The 17,104-nt window shown below is 41.2% G+C and overlaps 1 protein-coding gene across 1 annotated transcript in view; it reads right to left on the bottom strand.

Annotated features, from left to right (window-relative positions):
• ZNF318 (zinc finger protein 318) overlaps window positions 1-16,978 on the bottom strand; it is a 31,172-nt gene extending 14,194 nt beyond the window's left edge. Inside the window, exons 1-6 of the mRNA XM_005861025.2 lie at window positions 16,955-16,978; window positions 15,167-15,318; window positions 8,166-8,805; window positions 5,526-6,971; window positions 3,447-3,546; window positions 998-1,302 (exon numbers count right to left, since the gene is read on the bottom strand). Of these exons, the coding sequence (XP_005861087.1) occupies window positions 998-1,302; window positions 3,447-3,546; window positions 5,526-6,971; window positions 8,166-8,805; window positions 15,167-15,318; window positions 16,955-16,978 (2,667 nt within the window). The remainder of the gene's footprint in view (window positions 1-997; window positions 1,303-3,446; window positions 3,547-5,525; window positions 6,972-8,165; window positions 8,806-15,166; window positions 15,319-16,954) is intronic.
• Between the last annotated feature and the right edge of the window lie 126 nt (window positions 16,979-17,104).

The following is a 17,104-nucleotide window of genomic DNA, read 5'->3' as shown; positions in this document are numbered from 1 at the left end:
CAGCTTGGGTGGGGCAGGGTCTCAGGGAATCAACAGGGCGTAGCAAACAGCTATGGCTGATCCTCAGCCCTGCCCAAAGAGGCCCCAGGTCTCAGTGTCCCACGGTAATCACTGCAAGCACCTCTGAGAGAAAGCCGCCCTCGAGTTCCACCTAACGCCAGACAGTCCAGTTTCTCCCCATATGAGTCTGGGTCCCCAGAGACTCGCCGGGAACTGCAGTTCAGAGCTGTCGGGAGCTTGTGACTCCCTCCTGATTGAAAAATACAACCGTGTCCTCAGTTGCCAGCCCTTTCTGCATGAGCCTCTGTACCTCTGCACTTTACTTCCACACCTCCTCTGAGTCTGAGTGTGCTTTTCTCTTTCCTTCTAGTTGTAGAATTTCCACTCAGCCAGCCTTCCTGTGGTTCTGGATGATGTCCGTTTTGTCTTTTAGTTGTATTTTTGAAGTGGTTGTGCGAGGCAGCAATTTCAGGTGTTTACCTATGCGCCATCTTGGTTTCTCCTCATACACACTTAATTTTAATTACACAACTATGTCTACGTAAGTAAAAACTGATTAACTAATTTGTCAATATTTTAACATGCATTTTGAAAACCTATTTTATTATATAACAGACTCTTGGCTTTAATAGATACCCCCTTGCCCAAATTAGCCCATTACATCGAGGTTTTACTGTACTGATTTGAGAACTGAAATGTACAACCTTGTTGCAAAATATGAACCCACAAAATGGTATATATATTATGGTAAGATCAGAAGCTAAAACTGGAATAAATGCTAGAACAAGAACATGGAGGGCCCTGAATACTAAGGGTTTGGGATTCTACCTTATCAGCAATGGGGAACTGCTAAAATTCTGGAGAGTATCTGATCGATCAATGCTTTACAAAACTCTAACAGGTTGGAAAGGGAAGCTAAGAAAACGGTTAATTAGAAAGCTTCTTTAGGAGGCCATGAAAATAAAAAAAAATAGAAATGAAAAAGTTGAGTTTTTACCTTGCTTTTCGAAGAGGAGTTTGAGTACGTTGATACTTTTTCTGGGCTCTTGGATTTTTCTGTTTTCCCAGGCTTCTCGGTAGACTCTTTATAGTCATTTGAAGACTTCTGGGATTTGTCCAAAATGTTAATTCCCAAGATCTGAGCCACTTTGTCCAGTTCAGATTGCTTCTTTTCGGCCTCTTCTGCCTCTTGTCGAAGTTCTGCAATATCCTTCATAATGTTATCCTGAAGCCGACTCACTTCCACCAGGAGAGGGTCTTTGTGGCCATCCTTCTCCCTTCGTTTCTTGCGCAGCATTTCCCCTGAGTAGTCAAATGTCAACAGAAAGAAACACAAAGAAAGTAAGTTAAGACATTATTTTTCAGTCATAAGTAGTAAACTCTCAAGACTTTATGGTCACAACATTTTCTCCCATAAAACTTTTAAAAAGCAAGTGGAACTCTCCTTCCACATGGGCTGGTTGAAGTGAAGTTTCTATGGAGGTAAAGGAAGAGTGATTACTAGTATATTATCTTTCATACAGGGTTTATTAGCTAAGGAATCTACAGACTGCCTTCAGGGGCTCCATGAATCCCCAAAATGGTATATACAAGTTTGTGTGCATGTGTCTCTAAAAAGGTTAATAAATGATGTAACTATGAATCCAGAGGCTGTCATCTCCAAAGAAGGAAAGAATTATTCAGAGAGCAAAAATTAGTCACATATTTGACTTTGTCTGATTTAAGGGACCCTTCACCAATGCCTACATTGAGTTTTAAGTTTTGCCTCAGGCTCACTTAATGTTATCTCCTATCCAAATGGCAGGTCCTCATAAATTAATCCTCACAGGATTAGTAACTAAGATTCTTATCCCTAAATAGTCCAAACCGAAACAGAAGAAATGATATCTTCTCACACTGTAATTTTCCATTATTATCACCAAGCTGTAGTATTTAGAAACCTTGTTATGTCCTTTCCTTGGCGTGTATATTAATTCTTAAAAGCATAGATGAAGAGAAAAATCAAAAGAGATATCATGGGCCTTGGCTGGTGTGACTCAGTTGTTAGAGTGTTGGCCCATGCACCGAAGGGTCAGGGTTCATGTACTTGGGTTGCAGGTTCAATTCCCGGCCCCCATCGGGGCATATGCAGGAGGCAACCAATTGATGTGTCTCTACCAATTGATGTGTCTCTCTCACACTGATGTTTCTACCCTCCCCCCCCCACTTGGGGCACATGTGGGAGGCAACCAATAATATCCTTGGGTGAGGATTACCAAAAAAAAAAAAAAGAAAGAAAAAAAAAAAGAGGTATCATATAACATCTTTTTGGGCAAAAAAGTGAGGAAGTACTCAAAAAAATGATGGGGACATATTAAAAGAACACAGGAGTCAACCTAAAGGGATCCCACTGACCAAATTTGGGACAATTTGAGCATAAAAACAAATATTGATAGCATTTTATTATAATTTATTGAATGGAGAATCCATGAGTTGACTGATATGAATGGATAAATAAATGGAGGAGGAGAGGTGGGTGGGAAGCTCCTCCTAACAACAGAAAGTCAACTAATGAAGACAGAATGATGAAATTAGAAAATCACTAACAACTATCATAATATCAACTCATTCAGGCAAGAACATCAATAAATGCTAAAACTAGCAGGCAGAAGTTTGAGGAGCAATTGAATATTTACATAGTCTCAAAGTATTTCCCCTATAAGATACTTACTAATTAAAAAGGGTAAAATAGTAACTTTACAGTGGAAAAACCTGGCAGACACCACCTTAACCAAATGATCAAAGTTGATATCAACAGTAATGGGACAAAGCAACACTTGATATGAACTCAGCATCACTTCTGTGATGTTCCTGCCAAAAATTCACAACCTGAATTAAATAAATAAACATCAGACACACCAAAATTAAAGGACAGACTACAAAATGTGACCTTTTCTAAAATGTCAATGTCATGAAATAAAAAGATTCAGAAATTGTTACAGATTAAAGGAGACTAAAAGAACATGACAACGAAATGCAATGCATAATCTTGCATATTCTTTTGCTTTAGGACATTATTTGAACAACTGGTGAAAAATGAATAATATCAGTAGACTAGTATTACTGCTAATTTCCTAATTTTGATAAATGTATTATGGTTATGCAAATCAATTCTTTATTGTTAGGAGATACATGCTGACTCAGGAAAAATTTCACACACACATATAGATTGAGAGAAGGGAAATAAGGATAGAGCAAATACAGTAAAATGCTAATAATCATGGAGAATACCTGCTAATTATTTATGCTACAATTATGTCTTTTCTATAAGTCTAATTATCTAAAAAAAAAAATTTTAAGTGAGACTTCAGGTCACTGAACCTGTTTGAGAGTCCCCAGAGATCTTCATTTGGGTCTCCTACTCAAGTTACTCCAAAAAGGCAGTCATACAAAGGAGTGTCTGATACCTTGTTGTTTATGAAGTCGCTCCAACTCAGTCCTGAGATAGTACATTTTCTTCTGGCGAGCTTCCCGGTCACTCTTTAGTTTTTCCCTCTCTTCAATAACCTGCAAAGTACAAAATGGTAAGTGCTTCAGCCTCCAACATCTTCCCTTTCCTACTGCACTCATCCATAGCCCGCATGCTAGGTAGTATCTGAATGTGATCATCTAAATGCCTGTACACAGAGGCTCTGACTTTATAGTAAAGGTGGTTTTATTCCAATCCAAATTCCAGAACTGAATTAGCCTTTCCAGAGCTACATTGCCCAAAAAGTATTATTTTTATGCAGGAAGAATTACACTATTAATTTTAACCTAACACTACTGACAGCAACTGCTAGATAGTAGCTCTAAACCCCAAAAGAACCATCAAGGAAACTAATCTGCATTATGGGTGAGGCACTGTGTTAGTTGCATTACATATACCATTTTATTTAATCTTCATGACATTATCTCTGTTTTACAATAAGGAAATTGAAGTTGTGAAAGATTAAGTAACATATCCAGGGTCATATAGTAAGAGTATTTAAAATCTAGGTATAAATGACCTAAAGCTCATGATCTTTCGACTGTTTTACTACCACCTATGGCTTGTCCATAATGGGCAAGTGTGAAACACCTGTGTTATTATCAACCCTGACTTATGTGCTAGGTTCTTAAATGAAAGCACTCAGTCTCGCCCTAGCTGAGTCGAGGATAGAGCATCAACTTGTGGACTGAAGGGTCCCAGGTTCGATTCAGTGGGACCTAGGGCCAGACATGTACCTCGGTTGCAGGCCCCCTGGTCGGGGCATGTGTAGGAGGCAACCAATTGATGTCTCTCTCTCACACTGATGTTTCTCTCTGTCTCTCCCCTCCCTTTCACTCTCTCTAAAAATCAATGGAAAAATATCCTCAGGTGAAAATTAACTAAAAAAAAGCACTCAGTCTCCAAACAGTGTCTCTGCAGTCTTAAGTTTTGTCTTTTTTGAACCTACCCTCCTTTCCCAAAAGATTTCAACAAAATGAAAATTCAGGGTATCCAAGTACAATGGAAAATTAAGATCATTTTTTTTTTTTTGTCTTCTCAAGGATTAGCTAAATTTCTTCTAAACTGGAAAAAAAATGAGATTGGCCCTCGTTTTTTTTTTTTTTTTCTCCTCAGGTATTATTTTATTAGCAAATCAAATGTATACAAATGTATTACATTTTTATGTTCCTAATCAAAGTGTGTTATTAGTTTTTAAGGACCTTTAAAATTAACAATATGTATCAATTTTTCCATTCAAAATTCTTCTACTTAGAATTGTATGTCCCTACAAAATTTTTACCTACTCCCTTAAAACATCTAGAATTATATCTTTACCACAGCCACTGACCCCTTCTTACAGCCTGGGAACCCCATGAACCTGATAGTAAAAAAAAAACAACTGCTTTTAAAAAAAAGTGTTATAAAAATGTGATTCCTAGACTCTAAAATAAACCAGAACAAGAAAAATTTATTTCTTGGTTTAACTGACGAACAACAACTATTTATTAGATATTGACCCATAATCACTACAAGAAAAGGATCCAAAACTTAGTGGGATGAAATAGATTTATCTATTTTTGGGGTTTTTTTAAGAGTTTATTAGTGAAGCAGTGAGACTGTGAGTGGCTACTCCACAGACAGAACAGCTGAAACATAAGATTTATTGATTCTCCTTCAAACAACCCAATTTTGGTTCCTCACTCCCTGATGAGGTCATATTGAAGACTTCAAGGCTCCTGGCTCCTATCCCTAAGCGTTCTAAGGCAAATAATTTGAATAAAGAAATAAGCTTAAAATAGAAAAAAGAAGTCTAGCAATTACAGTGGGACCTAGGACCAGACTTTAGTTGAGTCTTACTGAGAAAACATGTGAGAAAAACAGAGGGGATATATACATTACTTAGGGTGATGACAGCAGCCTCCAAAGAACTTAAAGTAAAAGGGCCTTATGTTTTTTCAGCTCCTTCTAAAAGACAAATACAAATTTATATTAAAATAAAAGACTCAGGCGCAGGATCCCCAAAGCTAATATTCACCTTCTGCTTCTGGGAAGCACGATTCTTCTCATCAGAGATCTTTTCCGGATTATATCTTATGAGCGGTGGGATGGACACCTGGACAGGCACTTGGGCAACAGGAATTGAGCCTAACACTGACTTTTCCTTCTTGGGCTTAGCAGGAGTCACAGTAGGGATCACACGGAGATTGGGACGGCTACGAGTAGCTTGTTTGGTAACTGGCATTACTCTGTGTGGCTCAGGTAGAAGGTGCTTTAATGGTTGAGAGGTGGGGTACATGGGCCACCTTGAGGTTGCATATGCCATGTAATGCCTATAGGCATCAAAGGAAGCAGGGGCGATGGCAGGACCCTGGTAGTTTGAAGGTATCCGAGCTGCAGCAAACTGAGAGGTCCTTGGCACATGAAACTGAGATAAAGAAGCAGAGTGTGGAAGTCTAATTGGGGGAGACGGGGCTGATGACAACAGGCACCTGACTGCAACAGATGACTGAAACCCACTGCCAACCACCTCTGGTCCTGCAATATGACCCATTGGATGGTCAGACTTTAGGAATGGGGGACTGTTTTTTGTAAACAGGTAAGGATCCACAGGGGAGACTGGATGTGGATAGGACACCTCTGGGGAATGAGTATTGCTATGGTGTGCCTCCCTACTCCCCAATTTGTGAGGTTCTGAAGCAAGTTGATCAGCTGAAAAACAATGGTCAACTGAGGAACAGCGGTCTGCTGAAAAGTGCCGGTCAACTGAGGAATGGCGGTCAGTGGAGGAACGTAATGGTTTCTTGCCATGAAGTCGTTCCTGGGTGCGTGCAGCCAGTTGACTAATCTCTGTTACCCCAATATCCAGGCCTATGGTCTTGAGCAAGTCATGAATCTTGGCATATTCTGGATTGGTCTCTTCTATTGATTCTAGCTTTACATCTGGAGCTGAAGAGGGCAGGGAGCTTGCCTTCTGCCTCATAACTTCACTATCAGAGCTCCCAAGGGGCTTTGGTGGAGATTCTGCCTTTAAATCATCTTCTTCATCTCCATAGAGAAATTTCTCCTCATCCTCAATGTCAGGGAAGCTATGTCGCCTTTTTTCCTGTGTACTGGTAGAATCTGCCAACATGCTCAGAATGCGGGAAAAACCACTGCCATCCTGGCTAGCTCTCTCATGGGGCAGCAAGAAGTCTGTGTGTCGCTCAGGTCCCTCAGCCTTTATATCCAATTTCTCTTTGTGGCACAGAAAACTTCCAAACTTCTCTCTGAGAGGACTGTTGTCCTTGGACATCCCAGGAAGAGGACCCCATTGGTGGAGATTGCCCTGAGGTTCCTTCAGGGTTGTCTCTACCATAGTCCCCTTGTTGTTTTCAATCTCTGAAGCAAAAGCAGCAATAGCACCACTCAGTGGAACAGATGGGTATCCAGAGAAGAGAGGATGATCCTCGCTGGAGCCGGTACTGCTCGAAAAGCTTTCAAGCTGCAAAGACAAACACAATGAATTTGGCCCATATGCAGAAACTCAGAGAACCAGCAATCGAGGGAAATGCTCAGATGCTTGGTTATTCCTAAATTAATAGGGGATGAGGGAGGTACAGTATCCTTAGCCAGGTTCAAGATTGGGTCCCCATCTCTCCAGTTGTTTGTTATGACAAGGAGAAATAGGAAATAAGGCAGATTGGATTGAATTCTCCCTTTTGCTCATTTGTTATCAAGGAATTTGAATTCAAAAGAACTTTAGAGATGTCCTAGCTTACTTGTTTTCTATGAATTCCTAAAGAAAAAACACATAAAAGTAGAGCTGCTTTGGTTTAAGTGGAGTTAGGAAACTTTGAAACACTAACTGATCAGCCTCCCCTTGCTTCCCTAAGTGCCCTTAGGCACCTCTTCAAAAACCTTTAGTTCTTAAAAGGACAGCTAAAAGCTAGTGCTTATGCCTGACCATCTTTTTATAAGCGAAGAAAAAATATCAAGGCCCAGAATGGTGAGGAGAACTTGTCTAAAAATCACACAGCAAATTGGTGGCAGAGTTGGGTTCAGAATCACCTGATTTTTGGTCTAGTGTCCTACCACTCATATATTTTGTCTTCTCTCTAAACAGAGATGAGATGCCTGGCTGGTGTGGTTGAGCATTGACCCATGAACCAGGAGGTCACGGTTAGATTCTGAGTCAGGGCACATGCCTAGGTTGAGAGCTTGAGCTCCAGTAGGGGGCATGCAGGAGGCAGCCAATCAATGTGTCCCCCCCCCCCTCTCTTTCTCTCTCTCTCTCTCATCAATGTTTCTCTCTATCCCTCTTCCTTCCTCCCTCTAAAATCAATTAAAAAATAAAAAACATAAGGAAAATTCAGATCATCTCCTCCCTTTGCCTCAAACTTCATTTCCAAAAAAACAGTTAAAGATTCTTAGAGGGCTACCCAATTTAGAGAAATAGATACAATGGATAGTCTCCAAAATGTCTGTTTAGAAATATATAACAGTAGAGCGCTCTACTGATGCATTATGAGACATACAGTTTCCTTTGGAGAGTTCTGGAAGGTGCAGCCCATAGGCATAACAATGTTGGTCCAGCACATATTACAAAGATGCCTAGGGACAGAGCCCCCACCTAAGTAACCAGGCTTTAAGATATAAAGTAACTAGCAAGAGGCCATAGAAGAAACGCAGCAGAGACCTGCATAGAAGACTCCATGTCCACCTCAATCCGCTTCTTCAGAATCGATTTCTTGGGCATCACAGATACTTCCTCAGGCCGATGTAAAGAATATCCTGGCTCTGATGCTGTTAGGACACCTGACAATCCAGGGATGGGACAGCTTGTGCCACCACCATCAACTCCCACCAGCTCTTGACTCAAGTTCCTACTTTGTTCCTCCTCTTCCTCTCGTTTTCGCCTGGCAAGATCCAGCTCTCGAAACTCAGGGTCTAGAAACTTAGGGCTTGGGCTCTGTCTATGCTGTCGATAGCTGCGGGTCCCTGATGTAAAATTTGGGTGATCATTTCCCATGCTGTGCTTCTTCTCTGTATCATCATAACGGGGCCGTTTGGCTTCCCGGCTCCTTTCCTCAGGTCGCACAGAATAGGAGCTTTTGAATTTGCCTCTACTCCGTTCTGTTCCATGCAACATCTCATCATGACAACTGATATGGGGACTATAATCAGAACGATGCAGGAAAGTTTCTCTTGTTCGGTAGTCCTCATCAAGCTGTCCCAAGAAGGGACTGAGAGGCCCCTCCTCCTGGGAAATATATCGTTCAAGACCTCGAGTGCATTGGGAGCTTCCAGTGAAGACAGAATCATCAGTCAAGTCATCCCTGAGGAAAGAGACAAGACTTACTAAATACAATAGACTTGGAAAGAGCAAGACCAGACAAGGCTAAGAAACTGAGATTCCACAAGGATGCTACAGAATGCTTAGGACAAAAGACAATAATCATAAAGTCCAAGAACAAATCTCTATATATACATGGAACATTTCCCCTCCCTTTCCCCTGAGGCAGACACAAGAAACTTCAGCCTCTAACCAAGGGGATATATTACTAATCTAAATATGTGTGTGTGGGCGGGGGGGAGGGTATTATTGATTTCAGAGAGGACGGGAGAGGGGGAGAGGAATAGAAACATCAATGATGAGAGAGAATCATTGATCAGCTGCCTCCTGCACGCCCCCTACTGGGGATTAAGCCTGCAACCCAGACATGTGCCCTGACTGGGAATCGAATTGTGACCTCATGGTTTATGGGTCAAGGCTCAACCACTTAGCAACACTGGCCAGGCAAGATATTACTAATCTATGTAAACAGAGCTCTTAGGCTGATTTCTTTGACTTGACTTTGGGGGTGCAGAGTATCATGCTAGGTTTTGGGTAACGTGAAAACACCACTACCAGACTATAAAGAGCCCTGGATTACAAAACTCCACAATAGGTAAATTCTAGCTCCTTGCTACTAAAAGTGTGGTCTGAATTAGCAGCATCAGTATTACCTGAGAACTTTTTAGAAATACAAATTCTCGGGCTCCTTTGAGGCCTACTAAATCAGAATCTGCATTTAACAAGATCTCCAGGTGATTTGTATGCACCTTAAAATTTTTAAAAAAACACCAGTTTCAGGGACATAGAAAGGGAATGGACTGACTATTCTTGAGGGGGGAAAGGGGTGTGGGGGGTGCGGGGAGATTGGACGGGAACTGGGAGTAGGGGAATTATGGGGGGAAAAAAGAGGAACAAATGTAATAATCTGAACAATAAAGATTTAATTAAAAAATAAAATAAAATAAAAATAAAAAAACACCAGTTCAGATCATTGATTTTTAAGTTGTGCTCCACAGAGATTCTGAACAGTGCTCAGGAACTACCCAAAAAAAGGACATACTAGGAAAACAGAGTCTAGGCCTCACCTCATTGAATCATACTAGCCCCAACTTTATCTGTTTATCTAGTAAAGTTCTGTATAATATTTCACTTGGGAAAGAAAGATTTCACTGTGAGAAGAAAAAAACAAAACATTTTTAACTACTGATCTATCTAATTGGCATGATTTTCTCATGAGTTTTAGAAGGCTCTCCAATGCTTTGTTTTGTTGGCTCATAAAACTCCCTCACAGCCTGTTTTGTTACCCTCTTCCCTGCCTTGCCTGGACAGCCACAAGCACTCTGCCAATCTTGGGCCCAGGAAAGAGTTTGTGATGGTTTGGCTCACTATATATTTTTATTTCATAGAAATAAACTTTGTGACATAAAGGTACAAAATACAGGAGGGGACATCTGTCCTTTCAACTCAGAGCTCTATACCACACAAGAGTCCTAACCTTTTTAGGCATTATGGTCACAGAGTTTCTACTGTCCAAAAAAGAAAGTTTATGATTTAAATCACAGATGGAAATAAAGATACCCTAGCACTTTAAGCATATGACTTTTAAGTAATCTGACTGAAAAATTTACTTCATTCACATTCCAGAGTGAATTACCATCCAAAGGATGTTAATTATTGGTGTCTTCTACAGTTTCTGGTAGCTACTCTTGTTTTTTGTGTTTCTAGAAATGACTTACTTTTTCTTTTTTTTTTTAAATAGTTGCTTTCCTGCCTCTGGGACTAAGTTAGAATATCAAAGAGCTGACTTTTCTTATTCACCAGCCCAGCCTTTATTCAAAGTTTTAGACCTGGTTAACAGCTATAAATAACTTTATCACCTCCTCTAAAAGAGTGTCACCTGTGGGAATACAGGTTCCTGTTATTCACCTCCTCCACAATAATCTGAGGAATTTTTAATTCTCAATATAGAATGAAATAGGAAAGGATGGGAATAAACCAAGGACAATCTCTGAAATCAAATTTAACTAAAGTAAAATATTTTACTTTGTAGGTTTGTCAGCCATGAACTCCCTATTTCCAGAAAGTATTGTCCATGAGGTGAGTCATTCCATTGCTAAAATACCACCTACCATACAAAAAAGTCTCTGATAATATTAGTGAAGGGGGAAAAAAACACAGGCTCCATGAGTAGTAGCAAAGCCATCCATGCTCCCACATTCAGCTCCCCACTAGAACTATTACATGTCACCATCAAATGGCATACTAACCCAAGATCTAATCCAGCACTAAATACCAAGAAGCTAGAAATAATGAGATGACTCTCAGAAAGTTTTAGTCAAGACTTGCAATCTCCAGCAAAAGGAGGCAAAAAACAATGAATGAAGGCATAGAAAGAGTAAAAAAATTTTTCATGTAAATATAGGCAGAAATCAAGTTGCTTATTAGACGTTCCTATCCTCCTTCCCTAGATCTCCCAAAGGATAAGTGAATAAAACTGGCTGCAATAAAAGTGAGCCCTATAGCTCAGATAGTCCAGTGACATACTCTCTATAAAAGTTTTGGTTAAAGCCAATTCTTTCCTAAAGTAAGTTCTACCTATTTAAAAAAATTGATTGTTGGGTGTGGGTGATGAACACATGGGGCTCACTGTACTATTCTCTCTACTTGTTTTTGTTTGTTTGTTTTAAATATATATTTTATTGATTTTTTACAGAGAAGAAGGGAGAGGGATAGAGAGTTAGAAACAGCTGCCTCCTGCACACGCCCCACTGGGTATGTGCCTGCAACCAAAGTACATGCCCTTGACCAGAATCAAACCTGGGATCCTTGCATCCGCAGGCCGACGCTCTATCCACTGAGCCAAACCGGCCAGGGCTCTCTACTTGTTTTTGCATTTACAAATTCCATTAAACAAATTAAAACTCAGCCCTATCCAGTTTGGCTCAGTGGACAGAGCGTCAGCCTTCGGACTGAAGGGTCTAGATTCGATTCCAGTCAAGGGCATGTACCTTGGTTGCAGGCACATCCCCAGTAGAGGGTGTGCAGGAGGCAGCTGATCGATGTTTCTCTCTCATCGATGTTTCTAACTCTCTATCCTTCTCTCTTCCTCTCTGTAAAAAATCAATAAAATATATATATTTTTAAAAATCATATACAGCTCAGCCAATATGGCTCAGTGGTTGAGCATCCACCCAGGAGCCAAGAGACTGCAGTTCAATTCCTGGTCAGGGCACATGCCCAGGTTGTAGGCTCAATACCCAGAGGGGGCATGCAGGAGGCAGCCAATCAATGATGTTGCTCTCTCATTGATGTTACTACCTCTCTATCTCTCTCCATTCCTTTCTCTCTAAAAATCAATAAAAACATATTTATGTCCACAAATAAATTTGTACACTAATGTTCACAGCACTATCTATATATACAAAAGCCTAAGTGACCAAACAACTGGTCACTATGACGCACACTGACCACCAGGGCGCAGATGCTCCACACAGCTGCAGCCCGGAAACTGCAGCGGAACCGCAGTGAGCCTACCAAGCAGCAGCAGGTGCAGTGGGGCCGGGATGAGCTGGAGCTCAGGCTCCCGGCCTCCTCCCTGGCCGCCTGCCATTTGGCGCACTACTACACCCCTTGGGGGATGTTGGACTGCCGGTTTTCACCCATTCCCTGCAGGTGGCCAGCGGGAATCTGGCCAAAACCAGCAGTCCGACATCCCCCGAGGGGTCTTGGATTGCGAGAGGGCGTAGGCCAGGCTGAGGGACCCCACCAATGCACGAATCCGTGCACCGGGCCTCTAGTTGTTCATAATAGCCAAAAAGTAAAAACAACCCAAATGTTATCCATGCATTCATCCCTACTAAATGGATAAACAAAATACCTACAATGAAATATTATCTGCAATAAAAACGAATGAAGTACAATTTTATGCTGCAACATGACTAAATCTTAAAAAACTGCTATGCTGCCCTGGCCAGGTGGCTCAGTTGGTTGGAGCGTCATCCCGTGCACCAAAAGACTGTGGTTTAGATTCCCAGTCAGGGCACATACCTAGGTTGTCGGTTCAGTCCCTGGTTGGTATGTACAGGAGGCAACTGTTTGATGTTTCTCTCTCCCTTCCTCTCTCTCTAAAAAATCAATGAGGAAACATATCCTTGGGTGAGAATTAAAAAACAGTAATAATGAGAAAAACTGCTATGCTAAGTGAAAAAGGCAGTCACAAAGGACCATATGTTATATGATTCTACTTATATGAAATATCCAGAATGGGCAAATCCATAAAGATAGAAAGTAGATCAGTGATAGGCTAGGGCAGAAGGTATGGAGGACTAGTAGCTAAGGATGCAGGTAATAAAAATGTTCTCAAATTAATCATAGTGGTGTGGATGCACAACTCTGTGAATATACTAAAAGTCACTGTACTGGACACTTTAAATAGGTGAACTGTATGGTACATGAATTATGGCTCAATAAAGCTATAAGTAAAAAAAAAAAAAAGAGGCTCTTCAGAGCCCAAACTTTCCATTCTTTTTTTCTACTGATTCCCCAAAATGCCTAAAGAAAGCTGTTTGCTTCTGTCATTCCCTAAGGCAAATCAGAGGGAGAAAAAACCCTACTCTTTCAAAGTATGTCAGAGCAAGGAGGAATTAGGGTATAGTAATTTCAAGAATGGAACTTACAACATGCAGAGTACTTTGATAACCAGGGGAAATCAACCTCACATCCACAAATCTTTAGAAACTGTCGTCACACAACTTGATCATGTTCCCTTTTCAGAATAAGTTACAGTCCTACATACAGAGCCGCCAAGGGTGAAGATACTGATAACCCTGGCAATCTGTAACCCAAACCTGATAAAAATTTAACAGCTTCAATAAGAAAGAATTTTGGGATCTCAGGAAAAAAATAACTAAAAACCTACATACAAAGGATGGACATGGCCTGTTTCATTAGCTGAAAATTGGACTCACTTTCAGGAGATATCCTGAGATTGCCAATGGTCCTATGGCCTGGTTTTAGTGGACAGTAATTATTCACACAAACCATACTGCGCAAGAGTGCAGGGGCAAAAGTCAAAAGAATGGCCTTTTAGCACCTTAATCTCATTTTCTCTAAAATAGACTTTTCTCTATGAAATATATGATTCTGGAAAGATTACTGCCCCAAACTCCCTAAGAGGAAATTTTTAATTTTTATAATTTAAAAACAGACAATTGGCTATCTGAAGAACACATGCATAATGAAGCTCATAGAAAAGGAGGTGACAGCCTAGGCCTAACAAGAGGAAATGCTAAAGTTACCTCAAAACCTCAGCAAGGAAGGAAGGCAATCACATTATGCACCACCCACTCAATCATCTCCTAAAATAGAAATTACAGAGGGGCAAGGGCTGTTTCCTCAATTAAGTGATATAGTCACATACCCTGAAGCCCTATCTTCAGAAGCTTCAGTGTTATATGACACTGGACTGGACTGCCTTGCTTCAGTGCATCAAATAGCCACTGGAACTTTGAAGTAAATATTACCAAAGGGCAGCACTGGTCCTCAGACTTCCTGCCAGCTGTCCTCCACCTGCCTGCCCATGCTCTGTATACCACTGCATGGAAGTCTAGTTTGAAAGAACATTACATTGATTTATTGCTACAGCTAATCATTTGTGAAAACTCCCAATGTGCTGGGTAGAGACCATCACAGACATGGTTCTCAGATCTCAGAAACTGAGTGCTTTCCCTGCACTCCTGTCCTTACTTTTTTACTTTTGTGAGGCGAAAAACACCTAATATGATTATTTACTTCCCATATATAGTTAAGTTCCTAGTACCTGAGATCTATATTTAATACTCTGTGGAGTGTACTTGCCCTCCCTCAGCACTTAATAGTTGTAAAATAATAACATTGTGAAAGATCTGTAACTTTCTATTCATGCTTATATATTTAATATAGATACATATATTACACATGAATTTATCTAAATGCTTTCTGAATCTATAGTTCAGCCTGGACAAGCAGAAAAATAACACTATCAAATATTTCCTATTTTGTCCAGAACTTTCCTTTTGCAGAAGAGACCCCTAGTACCAGTATTTTAGAATCCATATCCTCTCATCTGTTTTAAATTTAGGGGACTCTGTTTATGTCCCCTCAGCTTTCCCCTTTCCAGTTGGACCAAGATGACCTTTAAAGTCTTTTCTTTTATATAATTCTTTCAGCAACAGAGTCTACATCAGTATTCTTTCCCCACTCATAGAGGAAAGTTATCAAGCTTAACTTGACTGCTGGCATCACTCTTTCAAATATACCATTCAGAAAACATCAACGTTTCTACCTTCAACCACTATTATAACACTGCCTCAGATGAAGCCCACCTGTCCACGTCCTCCAGATTATCCACTGGTGAACCCAATCTATCACTAAGCCGCCGCCGTTCTGGTATGCCGACACAGAAGTGATCATTGCCAACAGTGATTCTTAAGCTCTGTTCCAAAGAAGAGTCAGAACGAAGACCAGGAGATCGTCTCTACAAAAGTAAAAGATAATATAACAGTTAGGTCAATACATCCCTATGCCCAAAAATGTTCTGCTTAGTCACAAAGTTGTGAATCAACAAGGTGAGAAATGGCTATAGTAAGATACCACTCTAAAAATAAAGCACTTTAAAAAAATATCATTTTCTTAAATGAAAGCCCACACTTCCAACCCTCCCAATCAGTGACTTCTCATTCTTTCATTTACTGGTACTGGGCATGGGACTAGAGAAGTGAATTACATCTGCTCACAGAACCTATACATTTCTAGTGAAGGAGGCAAGGCAAGTTGAAAAGTACTTCTGATTGCAGTAAGTGCTATAAAGTCATTTAAACACAACACAAAAGAGATTGGAGAAAGGGAGCTGCTTCTGATAGGATGGTTACAGGATTTTCTGAGGTGATACCATTTAAGATGAGGCCTGAGTGATGAGATGTCAGTCTTGCAAAGAACAGATGGAAGGATGTTTCAGGCAAAAAGAACAAGCTCTGTAATGAGCTCACCATGTTTTGGGCAACAACAGAAAGGCGACCATTGTGACTACATAAGAGTGACAGAAGATAGGAGAAACCAGTTATGAAGTTTGGATTTTATTCCTTTTTTGTGGTTAATCCTCACCCAAAGATATTTTTTCCATTGATTTTTTTTATAGATTGAAAGGGGGAAAGAGGGAGAGAGGGAGAGAGAAACATCAATGTGACAGGTCCCTGGAGCAAGGGATCAAACCTGCAATCCAGGTAAGAGCCCTTGACCAATAATGAAATCTGTGACCCTTCAGTGCTCAGGCCGGCGCTCTAACCACTGACCAACACTGGCCAGGGCTGGATTTTATTCTTTAGAATAAAATGTGAAGCCACAGAAGAGTTTCAAGCAGGAAAGTGATATGATCTGACTACATTCTTCCCCCAGATGCTCACACTGCTCATACCCTCACCTCCTTCAGGTATTTACTAAAAAGTCACCTTCCCAGAAGCCTTCCCTGGCTACCCTATCAAAAATTATTAACTCCCTTTTCTGTGTTTCTGTTTTCTTCAGCATTTTACATGCCAAACATTTTCTCTATTTTATTTACTCAACTCCCTCTGCTAGCATATAAACTCTACAAAGGCAGAGTTTTTAACCGGTTTGCTCAGTTATGCCCCTAGTACCCGGAACAGCGCCTAACACGTGGTAGATGTTCCATAAATACTTCTCAAATGTATAAAATAAAGTTTTAAAAATCATGTTGATTGTCGGGTAGAGAATAAACTGGAAGGTAGTAAGAGTGGCGTGTAAAGGAGCCGAGTGTAATAATCCAGGCAGGGCACAGTAGGGTTTAGACGAGAGTGATAGCAGGAGGACAGTTTGGGGGACGCGTTTTGGAGGGAGAGCGGACAGGTTGGCCAGATGGAGTTAATCTGACAGATTCGCTTGGGAGGAGGGAGATGGCGGGCGAGCCATGGGTGAGCGAGGGCACTTACTGACACAGAAAAGCCTGAGCAAACCCGGTGTGCTCCGCCGAGGCGGTGCACGGAGAGGAGGGCAGTTTGGAAAAGGGTCCCGCTGTCCTCGCTTGCCCTGCAGTAACTAACACCCAGACCACAGCTGCCCATCTGTGAGCGCCTCAACGCGGTGGCCAGTCCATTCACCTGGGACCGGGGTGCCAAGCGCATCCGGTCAGGGGGCCCCCCGAGAAAACAGAGCGGGTCCGCGACGGGGTTTTACAAGAGACCGGACCCTGCCCAGCGGCTCCCGAGCGGGGTGCTCGGGTGGGAGCGCGACGCTGAGTCCGCCCTAAA

Source organism: Myotis brandtii, unplaced genomic scaffold (genome assembly GCF_000412655.1).
Source record: "Myotis brandtii unplaced genomic scaffold, ASM41265v1 scaffold143, whole genome shotgun sequence".
Lineage (NCBI taxonomy): Eukaryota > Metazoa > Chordata > Mammalia > Chiroptera > Vespertilionidae > Myotis > Myotis brandtii.
Note: the sequence above shows the minus strand (reverse complement) of the source record. Positions and strands in the feature narration are given on the sequence as shown.